The sequence below is a fragment of the Sinocyclocheilus anshuiensis genome, unplaced genomic scaffold (genome assembly GCF_001515605.1).
Source record: "Sinocyclocheilus anshuiensis isolate Anshui unplaced genomic scaffold, SAMN03320099.WGS_v1.1 scaffold337, whole genome shotgun sequence".
Taxonomy (NCBI): domain Eukaryota; kingdom Metazoa; phylum Chordata; class Actinopteri; order Cypriniformes; family Cyprinidae; genus Sinocyclocheilus; species Sinocyclocheilus anshuiensis.
Window position 1 is genome coordinate 1,846,080 of NW_015537968.1, and position 17,216 is coordinate 1,863,295.

General features: G+C 37.3%; 1 protein-coding gene across 2 annotated transcripts in view; it reads right to left on the reverse strand.

Moving 5' to 3' along the window:
- Positions 1-7,943: 7,943 nt before the first annotated feature.
- The window catches only part of LOC107668972 (wiskott-Aldrich syndrome protein family member 3-like), a 42,803-nt gene continuing 33,530 nt past the window's right edge, over positions 7,944-17,216 (reverse strand). For both annotated transcript variants that reach the window (XM_016461063.1, XM_016461056.1), the window contains exons 4-10: positions 15,537-15,690; positions 14,842-14,959; positions 14,391-14,468; positions 13,891-14,069; positions 12,492-12,776; positions 11,191-11,579; positions 7,944-10,328 (exon numbers count right to left, since the gene is read on the reverse strand). In XM_016461063.1, coding sequence (XP_016316549.1) covers positions 10,171-10,328; positions 11,191-11,579; positions 12,492-12,776; positions 13,891-14,069; positions 14,391-14,468; positions 14,842-14,959; positions 15,537-15,690 — 1,361 coding nt within the window. In that variant the 3' untranslated portion in view covers positions 7,944-10,170. The remainder of the gene's footprint in view (positions 10,329-11,190; positions 11,580-12,491; positions 12,777-13,890; positions 14,070-14,390; positions 14,469-14,841; positions 14,960-15,536; positions 15,691-17,216) is intronic.

The following is a 17,216-nucleotide window of genomic DNA, read 5'->3' on the forward strand; positions in this document are numbered from 1 at the left end:
GCCCAGTGACACAAATCTATAGCCTATACTATATATCTAATCAATAAAATAAAAAAATAAATTATATATATATATATATATATACCGTTAACAAAATGATTACAAAACTGACCTAATTTGTGTGAAGACAGCTTTCATGTACATGCTCATGCTATACGGAGTTCTTTCAGCACCACGGACAGCAGCAGGTACAATGAGGCTATTCCCTTGCAAACCCGCCTCTAACACTTAAATCTGTGTTCACTTAAAAATGTATGAATGACAGAGAGAAAACACGGTCTCGCAAGCATCTGTCGCTTTCCAGCCAATTTTATCAAATCACTTTTTTTAAAAACTAAAATTCAGATGCAAGAAAAAATGACCTCTTTCATTTAAGCGCAATTTATTTGTCATTTGCAGTGAAATGTATTATCATAAATGTAAAAATCCCTGGGAAAATCCAATTTGTTTAGACATGCTGAATTGGTTTATTATTATCTAACGTCCCTAATGACAGTGAAATATCTTCTGCCACAAAGTTGTAAAGCAAATAATATTTTCACACATTTTTTTCTGGAATCCATTGAGCACACATTTTGGATTTAGTGCGAAACGGCAGGGTTAATGAAGGTCTGAGTGCGAAATGAGGTGTCAGCCACAACGCTTTAAATTTCACGTCAGGCAACATCTTTCAAGACAGTTTTGCAGAAGGCCAACTGAGACATCAATGCTTAAATAAGACAAATGCTTCTGGGTCTGTACAGAAAAATGATCTTGGTGATTATTAGATATAGTTGAGTTAGGGGCAGGCTAGTGTGTAAATAGATCTGCATGAAGGCTTAGTAAAAGATCAGATAACTAGGCCAAAATGGGACAGAATGTACTAAAGATTCAGCCAAAAAGACTTGAAATAGCATGTAAGATTTAAAAACACATCGCTAAATCTGTTGAAATGGATTTATATTATGCTATACAACCAACCAAAAAAAAACCCCTCAAAGGACAACACAGAGAAACACAATGCTTTTCAAAATGGCGCAAAAGAAACATCACTAATAGCTAAAGGATTAGTTGTCATAATATTTTATATGCATAGATATTTGTGGAGCTTGAAATATGACCGTAACAAAGCCTTGTATTTTTCGAGGGTGTATGAATGTCACAGCTGTTCTGATGACCCCTCATTTCCGGCAAAGTATCTTAATTTTGGCCTTACCTTTTCTCTTCTGCAATAATGAATTAAAGTGCAACGTTCATTGATAGAGCTACAATCACAATGAGGCCATCAACAGAGCTAATTTTACTTCCTGACTTGAACATGATAAAAACAGACTGAGAATAGGTTAGTGAGATCAGGGTGTTTCAACACTTTAAATCAATTGTACTGTTTTCTAGGATGTGCTTTCACATTGTAGTACAAGTATTCAAAGTTGGCCTTGAGAGCCCATCCAGGTGCCCTCTGACTAACCTCAATACTCTTAGTGACCTGTACGAAACCTGATGGACTTTTGTGGAGTTATTTCACAGTCTGGACACTGTGAAACAATTCTCCAGTCTTTTTTTGGACGATTGTGTGATATGCCTGGTTGTTTGTGGTTGTGTGTGCGAGAGTGAGAGAACCATTTGTTTATACCTTTCACTTATGTCAGGAGTGGGGTTCAGTGACCTGTCACACTGTGCCCACTTATAAAAAATATAAAAAATAACCTAACCCACATAATACACAACACTTGGCAAATATCAGTGTTTTTCAGCAAATCTCTCCACTACAATGTATTCAACGGGATGCCATAGATTCAGTTTGTTCAGGGGTCCAGCGGTTATTTTTCTTATGCAATGCTGTATGGAAATGTATATTTTTTATACACATCAGGGCATGAGTTTTATGATGTTGTTTTGGTGTGTGTGTGTGTGTGTATATATGTGTGTGTGTGTTCAGTACCTGAATTCTTATCGATGGTTTCCTAGAAAAAAGCAAAAACAGAAAAACAAAAAAACTAATGAAACTAAAAAGACAGAAAGTGCCATAATTTCAATTACTAGTGTCTTATTGATTTCATGTGTTTATCAGATCAGTAAAAACCAGGATTATGATTTGTAACATCACCTGACTATGTCGACAGTACCGTTCACCTTCAAATTTGCAGCGGCTGAAGCACAGCTTGGGGTCCAGATAGTTGATTTCTAGTGAGCTTGACTACTGAACACAGACAGGATATAGTCTGTTTAGTAGTGGTTAGTTTTAACAGATGGGTCTAAAAGTTAAAACTCAAAAATAGACCCAGAGAACCAGGTGGTGCGCACTTTCTACGCCAGGGGAATGGCTGCATTCCACCCTCTCTTGGACATTGGAGCCCACTACGGCTACCAGCAGAGCAATGCAGTCCTCTCTTTAGCATTTTGTTGGACTGGGACAGCCCTTTTGTGTGCCAGACTACAGACAGATGGTCCACCCCCAGCCTCATGCTCAAAAGTGACCTATCTAATTACTAACACCACAGATATCATCACAGAATTGAAGTATGCCAGACAGGCAGCCATCTAGAATTTCACATATCTTTAGTCAGTATTGGATCAAATACAAGCGGACTGCATTCCTCTGGAGCTACAGTACAGGCGATTGAGGCTACTTTTTGCAAGTTACAAAGAGAGAAAGAAGAAAAATCTAGTGTGAGACCAGTGTACCTTAGTCTTCTGTCGTGATGTCAGCGCTGGAATACATAAATGGAGAGAGGTCGTCTGAATGACGGCACCTAACCGCATGGAAGCTCTATTATCACTAAATCTGGCCCTGCTAAAAATAACCTTGAAGAGCATGAAATGTTACATTTATGTAGGGAACTTGAAATCTGTTTTCTGGGCCATTAAGCAGAGCTCTGTGTTTCCCATCAACAGCTACATTAGAGCGAGAAGGCGCCTTCCTAAAATAAGGGAGGAGAGAGAAACAGTAAGCCTTTAGAAGAGCCTGTGGGGTTATGTAACCACTGCACCCAAATGTAGCCCATTCTTTAAATTCCAAATCTCTGTGCATTACTGATGAAGTCTCACTATGATCTACAATCACTTTTGCAATCATCTATAGAGCTGGAAGGAATGTTTTTATGTAGGTAAACTGTCAGCACAATTATGTGGCCCTTATTAGCAAGCGGTCGGAGATGTGGATGGGTGCTCTGATACTGTGATGTAATCGTTGTTGATCATTTTCTTGCTTTGTTTGTTTCTCTTTGTATTGTGACCTGAAATCTGACAAGTACGATGCACTTTATAAAAGGAACATGCTACACGTCGCAATGTAAGTGTGGAATGTAATCCTTCTTAAAAAAAATGTATTTTTTATTACTGTAAATATCACAAACCTGAGACAAAAAGAGAGAGTGAGAAAAAAACAACAACACGACGAGAATACTTTGTCAAATAAATTCAACAAACTCTATCACGGTCTATGGTTGTTTGGTGCCTTTATCTCGTGTGTGTGTGTGTGTGTGTGTGTGTGTGTGTGTGTGTGTGTGTGAGAGAGAGGGGTAAGGACAGACTTAAACCGGTACAGGTCATCGTATGAAGGCGGCTCAGCTTTAAAAGGCTTGCGTATGAATTATTGAGCCGTTCTGTTTTACGTAACGTGCGCTGTCTGATAATAGTTTCAGCAGTATTTAGTTACTAAAGTAATCTTCACTGCTATAAAACCATAATCGATTAACAGGGGAGCTCCTCAAAAACACTAAGATTTTAGAATCTTTCTATTTTTTTTTTCGATTGAAGTGATGGCTATATACTCAATTACAATGCTAAATATTTGTTACTCTTACTACGAACAACAAAAATATTATTTTATTCTATTTTCATCGAGGGACCTTCATTGATATTTTCAATAAGGAATTAACGTGTACCTTCACTGATCCTTGAAACACTCTTTCCGACCCTATATAAATGTTTACATTTGTACTCTAAATGAAGCAATAAATTATGATCAATACAAATTAGTTTATCCTTACTGTTAATAGACCATTTCTAACGATAACATCCACATTATTATATATATAAGCTAAACTGTTAAAAAGAAAAGTGATGACCCATTGAGACTGAAAAGGTTAGACATGATAAACACAAAACAAACCCGTCCTGCGGTAAAACCCCGATGCTTCCCTCAGCAAGCATGTTAACTCTTGCCAATGTTCTCACACACAGGGCTGGGTAGATTACTTGAAAATTGTAATCCGTTACTGATTCCAAATTACATGACACAAATTGCAGTTAGTAACGTAATCAATTACATTACATTTTAGGTAATATAATCAGATTACTTTTTGATTACTTTTGACTCATTTATCACATTGATTTAAATAGGATAATATTGTACCATATTAATGTAAAAATGCAAAGAAAAAAAAAAAATTCCATTCATTGTTATTAACAACAAAGTGCATTAAACATTACGTCAAGGTTTACCAAACGGGGTTTGTGAGTTTGATGAAAAGCTAATAATGAAGTAAATCATAAAAAAATGTAAAATGAAAATAAATCATTTTAAAATAACATGAATCAAAATAAAACACTTACTAAAAAAATTCAATATTTAATTTGTTTACCCGCATGTCATGTTCAGCGTAAATCAAAGTCAGAGAACCGTGAGCATGCAAATGTGTTACTTATTAGCCTACCTTAAAATCTCAGGGGTAGTTCAAGTAAATACACTGAGCAAAAGAGGTTTTGCTGACAAAAAAAAGAATCCCTGCATTAAATGTAAATAAGAAATAACATGATTTTGCGCATTTTAATGTGAGTGAGTGAGTGAGTGAGTGAGTGAGTGAAGTGACGTGTGGCCAAGTATGGTGACCCATACTCGGAATTAGTGCTCTTCATTTAACCCATCCAAGTGCACACACACAGCAGTGAACACACACACACCGTGAACACACACCCGGAGCAGTGGGCAGCCATATTGTTGCGGCGCCCGGGGAGCAGCTGAGGTTTCGGTGCCTTGCTCAAGGGTCTCACCTCAGTCGTGGTATTGAGGTGGAAGAGAGTGGTGGTTTTTCACTCCCCCCACCTACAATTCCTGCCGGACATGAGACTCGAACCCGGACACTTTCGGGGTACAAGTCCGACTCTCTAACCGGCCACAACCCCGTGTTTGAAATGTGTATGTTAATGTGTTTAAAAGACAAAAGACTTCCCAAGACAGTAGCCAAATACATGTTTAAATAACATACTGAGTGATAATTCAAATAAACAACATTAATGTGTTCATCAGTAGTTGACGCAGTTTTGAAATGTTGAGGAAACACTTCTTAAAACTGAAATGATTTTTGTAAATCCAGTGATCAAATGCTGTGTGGCCTCTCAATTTTCTGTGTAATTATACCACTTGACTATAGGGACTGGTGTTTGTGTGAATGTCCTCAAAACTGGAGGACTTTCTGAATGTAGGCTATATTAGAGCTAGGCTATTTTAGAAAGGAACATTTAAAAGATGAAAAAGAGGAATCAGGGAGAATCAACAAATAATGAATAATTTATAGCTGTTGTGTGAATATGTAATCAATAAAAAAGTAACTGTAGTCTGATTACGAGCATTTTAAAATGCAATTACAAGTACTTAATTACGTAATCCAGATTACATGCAATCAGTTAGCCTACTACCCAGCTCTGCTCACACAGATACACGCACACAAGGGAGAGAAATAAAAGTTTGGTGGACAGTGGTTAATGGAGTTCACCTGGTTATTAGACAGAAGGAAAACACTGAAATTGACTACGTTTACATGGATATCAGTAAACTAATTATTTACCTTATTCTAAATAAGCCAATATTATGATTATGGTGTTTGCACGAGTTTCTTTTAGAATATTCCTTTCATGTTCCCGTTTTACATGTTATAGTACTGGGGTGCCCAAACTTGGTCCTCGAGGGCCGGCGTCCTGCAGAGTTTAGTCCCAACCCCAATTAAACACACCTGAACCAGCTAATCAAGCTCTTATAGGCATACTAGAAATTACAGTTTTGGATGTTTCATTTTTAATTTTATGAAAGCTTCAAGTGCAGTTAATTATTTGTACGTGCATACAGACGACGGCGGTGTTGAAGCTTTTATTTGCCGTCAAAAGCTTGACAACTGCCGTGTGTGTACCCTGTCGCAAAATGCTGCGAAAAGTCCTACACGACGGTAATAAGGTGTTTACATGTCTATACTGCACTTCCATAATGAGACTAAAATAGGAATACGCCACGTCTTAATTCGATTTGTTTACTTCGAATATGACTTTAGCCGGATTAAGGTAATCAAAAATCTTAATCGTATTAAAATCGAATTATTGTTGTCCGTGTAAACGTACTCATCGATGTACCGAAACGAATGAAATCACCCGCTCTTCAATGGTAGACTAGTAAGTGAGAAATTGCGCATCCTGCTGGTAACTTGGATGAACCACAACTAATGAATGCGCGAGGAGGCAGGACAGTAAGTTTCACCCACATAACCTGCCTACTCACTCACTCATTCTCTCACAAACACGCAAACGGTGAAAAGCATGGATGAGTTACCGGGCGCGTGCGCCCACGCATGCGGACAGAAACGGAGAAGTGACAGTATCACCACCTCCTCAACAGCACCGAGTCACACTACAGCACTACTGAGCCAGTCACCACGAGAACCGCTCCAGGACACAAACATATAGACCAGATCACACAACATAACCTCTTCTTATACATTGGTATTACACTTTCAAAGAACTGTAAATAAGACAATAAAGACACCAAACAAAACAAATTAATAACACTCTTGACTGCGAGCTAGTGCATCTGGCGTATGACTTCAAGCTCATCTGTTACTGTTTTGCCCCGTAATCATCCCTGAATCATGAGTCTCCCATCGCTCCTTCTTAATGGTCTCTTTCTCCATTAGGCGTGCACACAAACAAACTTAAACAGGAAAGAACACCTACTAAACTCACTTGTGACCATTTCCTGCATCCCTGTGGAGATTTAAAACATTTTCCAGCAAACAAGCTCACTTTAAAAATCAATTTTGGCAGCTCTACAAATAGCTGAAGGAGACAATGAGGGCAGTGAAACAGGAGGGAAATGTGTCACAGATTCACACAGCTGATCATTCCTGCTGTGTCACCACTGTGACGGAAACACAGCTGACCTTTCTCAAAGTTAAGATCAGGCGAACAAGACCCCGGTCGCCCTCAGTTCTCTGCCAGTTTTTGAGGGATGAGATAACATAATAGGAAAACTGAAATGAGGGGAAAGAGAGGGTGAAGATACAGTAAATGCAGAGGATCATGTAGCAACAAAGAAGCACTTCTCAAGTACTGCCTGCCTCTGAAGTAAAGTGATCTAGCATGTGTAAAATGATAGGGCGAAATTGAAGGATACAATCCATAATTCAATAGAGACCAAGTTTAAGGAAAGGATGGACAGGCAGTGAGATTAAAGCGAAGGTAATGGTTATGTAATACAAGAAAAGGTACTTGATGCTTACTGTATTAAAACATGTTTTCCATACACTTTAGCCAATGAATTTCCTTGACTTTGCTAGTCGATTGTGGTTACAAACTCAGAGTTTGAAATTATTCTTATTAGGGCACAGATGTAACTAAATAAGAAATAAATTAAGTAAGCACTCTGAGTTTTGATTGTGGCTTTATGGTGCAAACAGATTAAGCATTTTAGATCAGTGGATAACTACAAAACATTTTTTTCACACTATTAGAAATCAGAAATTTCCATGACTTTTGAGATTTAATTAATTGCCATTACTTTTTTTTAATTTTTTTTTATTTCTGGAAATCACAATTTTAAAAAACATCCAGGCTTTCTATGATCGCAGGAGGGTTTCTTTGATCATAGAAAGCAACCAACAAATCATTAAATCACAAAAATCCAAGGTACCTTTGCCCATTATTGATCTGAGCTTAGTATATGCAATTAAATGATTTCAAAAATAGATTGAAATGGAAATATTAAATGTTGCCACAAACCACACTGAGGAATATTTTAAGAAGCACTTTAATGGCACTCCGTACATGCATGCAGCATTTGCCTACAGTATATTGTTTTTGTTTTTTTGATGCACTGATTTTCATACTGTTTCTTATCTATATAATTCAAAGTTCTGCCATTTTAACAAACTTCTATACATCACACTGTTTAAAACATAAAGGACTTAATTCTTTACATACAAAACACAGGCTAAACACAGCTCATGATAGCTGTTAAGTTGGGAGAGGTTAAACTCGAAGCCTCCCTATTTGTGCAGTGAGTGACACATTTAACTAAATAAATAGAAAATAAAAGCTAAAATACGTAAGTGCTCTTATTCTGTACAAATTAGCATATATAGTATTTCAAATGCCTCAGAGAGCAAGATGGTTCAAAATTAAAAACACTAGCAAAAAAAAACAAAAAAACAGACCCCAAACCAGCTGTTCATCAATTACAGTGCACAATGTTAATTTCTATTAGTGTTTATGGGTACACATTACCAGGTCAAACAGGTAAGAGCACAGCTGTCTTCATTGTTGCCTGCTTAATTATGCTGTGCTTGTTGCCTTGGTAAGAATGCAGTGACATCTACTGTGGTTATAGTGCGATGACTGACAAGTGAATGGTTTGATCCTTTAGGGAACAGACGGCCACGCACTGTATCCATTTAAAAAGACACAGATAACTAGGAGTTTTTTTTTCTTCCATCCCTGAAAAGACCAGGAGGAAAACAAAACAAAGAAAGAGATTCTGACTACTAACACAGCACCACTTGAACCTCAAAACAGAGTATTAAAGTATTGTGTTTAATGAGCCTATAGATGAATAAGAGCCCAGTTCTGTTGTCTTTTGCAGTTGCACTACAAGTAATTCCCTACAGGTAGCAGCAATCACAATTTGTTATTGTGTATTGGTGGATTCAGAATGCACCAATATAGTATCTTTTTACTTGAAGCCAAGAAAGCAAATGAAGCCCTAAAAATCATTCCAACCCATCAAAATGGGTTCAATTATTTAAATTAATCACATTTGGGGAAATAGTGTCACCAATAAAGTATATAAAACATCACCACTAAGCCTCCCACCATCCTTTAGAGTCAGAAAATGTGTTATATTCCCAGCAGAATTGTAATTTTTCTTACACGCCCTTGATACAGTTTTCAGATTCAGATTGTCCATCCATGCTATTCAATAAGCTGCGATACTTGGAATGCAAACACGAGTAACTTTTTATAAATTTGAATCAACAAACGAAAATCTAACTAAACATCTACTGTGTGTTTTTGTGCTCTATCGGAGCAAATCGCTCAATAATATTGGTTTTTTTGACTTGCAATTGTAATTTCAACTGGTTTGTTATCTGCTTGATACTCGGTCAAACATGCATTCAAGATATCAAAATGCAGCTGTTTCTTTGGGCTTAGACATGAAAATGTTTAGGTAAATGCTTAATATATTAGCCCCAAATACATTTACGACTATTTTGTCTGACCTTTAAGTTGTAGTCCTGGGCGAGTAGGACTAAAATGAACATTGCATGATCCAGCTGGCTGTTCTAATATGGTCATGTTCTAAAGTTAGTGAGAGTGAGAGAAAGAGTGCAGTAGAGAGGACAGATGGTAGGACCCCCACATTCAGAGTAATTGATGAATAGTGTCAAGGCAGTGGACTCAAGCCCACTTTGTAGATGAGCAGGGGCCAGTTGCATAAACATAGTCACCATGTTAAGACTGTGTCTTAAGAACTAGTTAACCAAGTGGTTATCAGTCTTACTTTTCAGATTCAAATTAGATCAATCTATGCGTTTATGTAACTGACTTCTAAAAATGATGACCAGTCTTGCAGAAAAAAAATCAGGTGTCTAACTTTTAAGACTAGTCTAAGCAGTTTATGCAACCGGCCAATGATCTCTAACGCACATTGTTCGTTAGACATTGTTGGGGTCAAAACTCTGATTAAACTTCACTGTCAAGGCTTCAGTTTAAGATGTACAATCGAAAATTCAAAAGTTTCTGGTTCGGTCTCTTTGAGACTTTGTAGTTACGCAGCCCTTATTTTTTAAACACAGGAGCCGTGTTATTTTAGTGCAGACAGACATCGGCATGCTACATTAGTTGTGATTATTCTGTTCTCTGAAACCTACACTCTAATTCTTATTTCATGGTTTTTTTTTTTATTCCTCTATTGTTGTTTTCAATGTCTCAGTCTGACCACTCATTTTCATCCAGCTCAGAGTCTTCATCAGATTCGCTGTACTCCACGGCGATGCGACGGGATAATATAGTGGCCACATCGTTCCCAACTGGCTCCTTCTTCGCTTCCTGCTCCCGCTGTTCCTGCACCTTACGCAGCTGGATCCCTGTGAGAAAAAAACAAAACATAACAACAAAAGTGAGAACCAGAGACAAAAAAAACAAACTCAAGAACTGATAAGAAACACGGCTCAAGCCATATTTCACCCCAAAATACAAATAATAAAAAAATACTGTTCAAAAGTTTGGTGTCAGTAAGATTTTTAAACATTTTTTTTTTAAAGGAAGTCATTTATGCTCACCAAAGCTGCATTTATTGGATCAAAACAGTAATATAATGAACTATTACTGTGATTTAAAACAACTGTCTTCTATTTGAAGTAATTTTAAAATGTAATTTATTCTGTTCATCAAAACTGAATTTTTAGCTGCCATTACCTTCACAAATCATTCCAATATGCTGATTTGGTACTCAAAACATTTCTTATTATTATCAATGTTGAAAACAGATGTGCTGCTTAATGTTTTTGTGGAAACTGACTTTTTCAGGATTCTTTGATATAATAGAAAGATCAAAAGAGCAACATTTATTTGAAATAGAAATCTTTTGTAACATTATAAATGTCTTAACTGTCACTTTTTTTTAATCAATTTAATGCACCCTTTCTGAAAAAAGTATAAATTTCTTCTTCTTACAAATAAATAAATAACTAACATTAAAAAAAAAAAAAAAAACTATGGACCCCAAACAATTTTTCAAGAATTAATATAATATAACATAATACAATAATAGTCTTTTATATGATAAGAATTCATATAATATAAGAGAACATTAAGAGTATTTACATTATTTTCATAACGCCACCACTTCTTACCATAATGCAAAAATAAATAAATAAAGTAAAGTACATTGTAGTCACCATGTGACATCATAACACCCAAACCCCACTTAATAAGTGATCTCTTGACCTCGTCTGATGGCCGCCAGCAGGTCGCTGCGTGCGTCGCTCATTGGGATGAGAGGTATCTGGCCCTTCCTGGGGACAACTGGTGCTTCCGCAGGGACAGTGGGCATGGTGTGTGAGTGAGGGTGCGGGTGGGGGTGTGTGGGCAGCCCAGGTGGAGGTGGAGGGGGGGCTGCGGGAGGATGATGGGTTGGGGAAGGGGTGTAGGAAGCAGGGAGGGCAGGGGTTGGAGGAGAAACGTTGTAGGTCTGGGAAAGAGATGGCATAGCACTGGCCGGGGCAGAGGAGGGGCCAGTGGGACTGTCAAAGGCAGTCTGGGCGGAAGGAATGATAGGAGGAGGTGGAGGAGGAGCAGGAGGTACGAAATACTCTCGATGTTGAGACTGCTGACCACTGAGATACAAACAGAGAAAAGAAATTAATCAAACACATTTACTGCACTCAGGAGATGAGCTCTAAGCCTAGAGCTCACTACAAGATGGAAACTCTTTGGCCTCTTATGTTTTAAATTTGAGCATGTGTCATGCCAAAAAAACAACAACAACAACATAAACCTTCCTCCATTTTATTTTGATGTCAAAAATCTACTCTTGCATACATATTGTTATTAAAAGTAAAACTATTAAAAACTGTTATTGTGAATTGAAATAAAGCTGAATTAATAAGATAAATCTGATGAAACCTAAAAAAAAAAAAAAAAAAAAAACTAAAATATTTTTTTTTATTTCAGGTCCTAAAATTACTAAAACAAATCAAAATATCAAAATAAATTAAAGATAGCTAATAAAAAGGACAAAAGCATGTAACAAAATTACTACAATTTATTCCAAAATTAAAATGAAGATAAATCTAGAAAGCTAATTCAAAATATTAATAAATACTATAATAGTATATAAATAAAACTAACATTATGTGTGAGTGAGTTTGTGTGTTAACAGATAGCTAGTGGTAAAAGATAATTTTACACATGATCATATATGTGTTTGTTTGTAGGTTATTTAGACCAGGGTAGTACAACCCCTAGGGGTTCATGATGGAACTGCAGGTGGTTCATGAGAGAGTAAGAGAAACACAAAAGCAAACTGAATAAAATACAATATGAAGTAAAATGAAGTAAAAAAAAAAAAAAAACTCATCTTACATTTCATTAAATTTATTATTCATTATATTTACTGAATGGTTAGAACGTTTATTTGAAATTTGTGGGTATTTCATGTAAATAATGTAAATTATTAGAAAACCCTGCTTTACACCCTTTATATTACAGATATTTACTCAATTAAGAAAAGCTAAAGAATAACAGACCTGTAGTCTTTAGCCTGCAGGGGACGTGGCCCGTTGAGAGCAGGGTCTGTGACTGGTTGTCCATGGGACGTCTGAACCCTGCCAATGGTCTGTCTCGCAGGTGGAGCGGAGGAGGAAGTGGCCGGCCGATATACACGGTCCAGGGACTGGGTCTGGACATGAGAGGGTGCCATGAGGTGATCTTTGCCATTGGCAGCGGAGTAGGCGCTGGCCACGGCCATCTGCTGAGCTGGGTGATTGGGGCTGCCTGGGTAAGAGTGCTCACCCATGTCTGAGGTAACCGACCTGATGATGGAAAAGAGACAGAGAGTGATAGACAAATGAGAGAGAAGGGGAAAAGGAAATTAAGAGAGAAATATTAAATGCAAATATCTTTATGGGTTCTTGAGCTTTAAAATTAATATTTTGGATTCCACAGATCAGCTTTATTGAAAGTGCCTGTGCTGCATGCTGTTTATTAAACATAATAATGTTGACTGTTGATTGTGCCCCTCAGTGGATTTCCAAAGTCTTCAAGGCAAACCACTGCACCAGAATAAATGTTAAAAGACGGTGTTTTGAAAGCATAGGCATATACTCTTAAGCTCCAAGACTGCATTTATTGTATTTTAAAAAAGAGAGCAATATTTGGAAATATAAATACAATTCTAAAATATTTTCAAATGTAGTGATGGGAAAAGCAGAATTTTCAGCAGCCATTACTCCAGTTTTCAGTGTCACGTGATCCTTCAAAAATCATTCTAATAAGTTAACAATTTGTTTATTCTAATATGTAACCAATGTAAACATTCTTCCCTTCAATAAAACAATGAACAGCACCATTCACCTACAGTACATATTGCATATTTTCAACATATATCTAAAACATTTTTAATATATGAAATGTTCACACAGGGTTAGGGTTACAACAAATTAATGAATCAGAGTCGATTTATTAAAAGAGACAGTTTGAACTGATTCACCGAATGAATCAAACTTACCGACCAATTTTTAAACTTAGATGTTTAAATGTTTTTGTACATTACTCTGCTGTTTTATTTGCTTAATTGTGCGACAAAGAACGACCATGTCTAATGACAGAACTTTTAGGAAAATTAATAACCACATAAAAAGCACATTAAAATCATCACAATATGCACAATGTAAAATAATTTCCCCAATGAAATAATTGTTTAATCTGATTATCAAAAGTTAAAAAATAATAATAAAAACGAATAAATAAATAGAACAGTATAAAGTTGTGATGCTTTAGATTGCTCTGGTATGACTATAAATCACAAACAGACAGCTCCAAGTGTTGGCAACTCAAAGTGTCAACAGATGGCAGTAGAGAGCTATGCTAAACCGCAGCCCACTTGTATTGCCACGGAAAAAAAGTCAAAGCAAAGAGACGCCCAACCTGTTGTCTGGTGAAAGTGAGCTCTCAGAGGACATGCCATGGTACGGAGAAGGCGTGAAGCGGGTGTCTGGGCGGAACTCCTTATCATACGCCATTACGTTCCACTCCTGCCTACGATTCCGAGCCTTACGAACCTTTTTCACCTCACGACTGGGGTCCTCCACTTGTTTCTGCTGCTCCTGAGTGAGTGAGAGAGAATGAGAGTGAGGGAGAAAGAAAGCCGAGTGTTTCAGAAAGCCCAGGGGTTCATCACATTTGGTGAAAGAGTTTTAGACTGTAAGCTAAAAGAGCAAAGTCGCACACACACAGATTGTAGTGTCCACATTTTTCACTGAAAAGTGCTGTGAAGAAAGTTTTCTACATAATTCAGGGAATGCATTAAACACACACACACACACACACACAGTAGAAAAGCTAGTGAAGAGACTATAGGGAAAGAAAGTGAATGCACAAACTGGAGTCAGCAAAGTGAGGGGCTGACAGAAATGCAGGTCTCTTACGGAGGATAGGAGGGGGCTTCTGAGAAGGGCCTGCCTGGAGTGGGACTTGTCAGAGTGAGTCTGGCCTGAGCCGCTGGTCTAGAGAGAAGGGGCAAAGTCTGGGGGAGTTAGAGCTCTCATTCATGCACACACAAAGACACTTCCACTGATGTGTTTCCTTCTGCTTTCTTCTTTGCATATAAACACATAAGCTGCTGGTTTGTCAAGAGGAAATGAATCTGAGAAATGGTTTTTACAGGGGGCCCAAATGTGCTTAGCATTTTTCCAGCACTTGTTAAAGTTTAAAGTTCAAGTCAGTCTTAACCATGTATTGTACCACGTACAACAACACTTATTTTGGTATCAATTTGATACCGACGTTCCAGCATTTTTGACATCCTTAAAGCAGTATGTGATTGTAGAAAGGACCATAAAGTGCACACAAAAACATATTTATGCAATAGACACACACCTTCTGTCTCCTCTTTTCTTTTCTCTTGTCCTCTGTGGCTTGCAGCATTTTCTCCCTCCAGAGGTTAAAGAAGTAGGAGGGGTCTGTGTAGAACTTCAGTGCGTCCTTCTTATCATCTCTATAAAACGAAAGAAAGACATATGATGGTTGCTACAATAGCATTTTCTCTGTGTAGAGATGTATTGAAGCATTTGGGTAGAAACTGAAAAAAAAACAACTTGTTAAAATGAACTGGGCTTTCAGACATACTTGAGAGAGAGAATATTCTAGGAGAGTGCACTTGATATGCAGCAAGTGATTTATCATTTTGTCATACTACACCAGATGCACAAACCAGGGAACATGGAAATAGGAAATAAAACATGCAATTGCAGCATTTTTTCATTTCTAATTTATCTTGTTTTAACATTTTTTTTTTTTAATTTAACATTTGAATATAATATAGTTTAGCAACATTTACTTTCAGTCCACAGCCAAGTTTGATTTTTGGCCCTTCATAGTAAAAAGTTTGGGAACCTCTGCACTACATCATTATTTGCCTTAAAATTTGTTTGTTGCTGGAAAAGTTACACTATTTTAAAACCTGCTGAGCTGAAATTATGCTACAGAAGAAAAGTAAAAGATGCAATGTTGCTAATGTTATTTGACATGAGTTAATAAAGCACAGATTGGAGTGCGGATAATGATGATCTCACCTGTAAGGGCTGAGAATATTGAGAGGGGGAGGTTTGTCTCCACGGTGGTAGAGCTCCAGGACAGGATTTGGGATTGAGTTTCTGGAAACCACCTGTTGGTCCTGAATGGTGGAGCTCTTGAAGGCCTTCCTCATGTTGATATCTTGCAGAGAGACTGAAGATGGGGGATAGAGGAAGAGTTCAGATTTATGCTTTAATTTCATTATTGAGATTGCAAAAATACCATTCTTAATTTGTATATTTGTCATTTTTTTAGTTCAAAGATCTAAACATTCGTAGTACAAGATATTTAGCAGAGAAGAAAAAGGGCATAGGATATTAAAACTTTAGAGAATGGAGGATCAATGAAACAAGATGAAATAGACTTATATGAAGGTAACGGCCATTACCCAATAATACCCTGATAAATAAATCTGAGATCAGTTTAATATTTACTATATGGTAATTAAAGGTCTGCTTTGACTAAGACACACTGTCAACTGATTAGCATAAAGTGTAAAGGGCCTTAAAGTAAAGCTGTGTGAAATCCCTGCTTAAGTCTCTTATGTGTTTGCTGAAAGAAAGGATGAAGCTGTCCAGGAGACAGCAGATGGTCATTCTCTTATTCACACACTCTGCTTCTCACCCTGGACAATCAGGAATGGCACAGACATATGATAGATCAGCTGCGCATTTACAGTAAGAGCAACATCATTGCTTTGCCTGCCCTAGAGCATGTGGAGCTCCAGCCTCACAATTCCATGTTTGTTTTTTTTCCCAGTAGACTGAGCTGTTCGGCAGTGAATTGAGATGTTGTGAATATTGCCTGCACAAATCAAAACCAAGGCAAGGATCTATACACAGAGTATGAGATGCTGAAAAAGCGATTAATCTCAACCCCTTATTAACACACAATTTAAAACTTGGGACATCATGGTCAGTCAAAAGTTATGTGATAACCAATGACAACTGTTTAAAATGGGCATCCCACAATTGGTGTGTGACAGGTTTACACACACACACACACACACACACACACACACACACACTCTTACAAATATATAATAATTCATAATAAAATCTAATATACAATTAAATGTAAATATCCACAAATTTCATCAAAAGAAAAAAACTATGACTAAAAAAGTTGTATAAAAATGAACAGTCAGTTTCTCACAGAAAGCAGTGCACAAGTGGAAAAGAGCGGTTCAGATATTCCGTAACATCAGTCAAGCAAGTGATGTCATACAATGATCTATGACACTGTGTGGAAATTAATGTCTTAACTGTGGACCAATGCTAAATTATTTATTAAGTTCTTCTACATAAGTTTAGGGGGTTGTCTGTTACTGTGGGGGCGGGGCTTGTTTTGATGTAAAGAATGATGGACTGCCTCAATCGCCCTCTAATTATGTATACCACAGGAGAACACTCACAATATTAAAGCACTGGCTGCACCTCAGGGGCTACTGTACTGCTTTATTGAACATTAATAATTCAAGATTCAGCATACTAGCTGATCTGATGGCAGGAATGGGGTATATAAGGTCAAACCTGGGACAACTTCTAAAACAAGATGGTTCTGCTTTTCAACATATGTACTATGAGCTTTGGAGTTGAACCACAATGCAATGCTACAGTAATGGAAGAGAAAAGGGTAACACTTTAGAATAGGGAACACTTATTCACTATTAACTACGA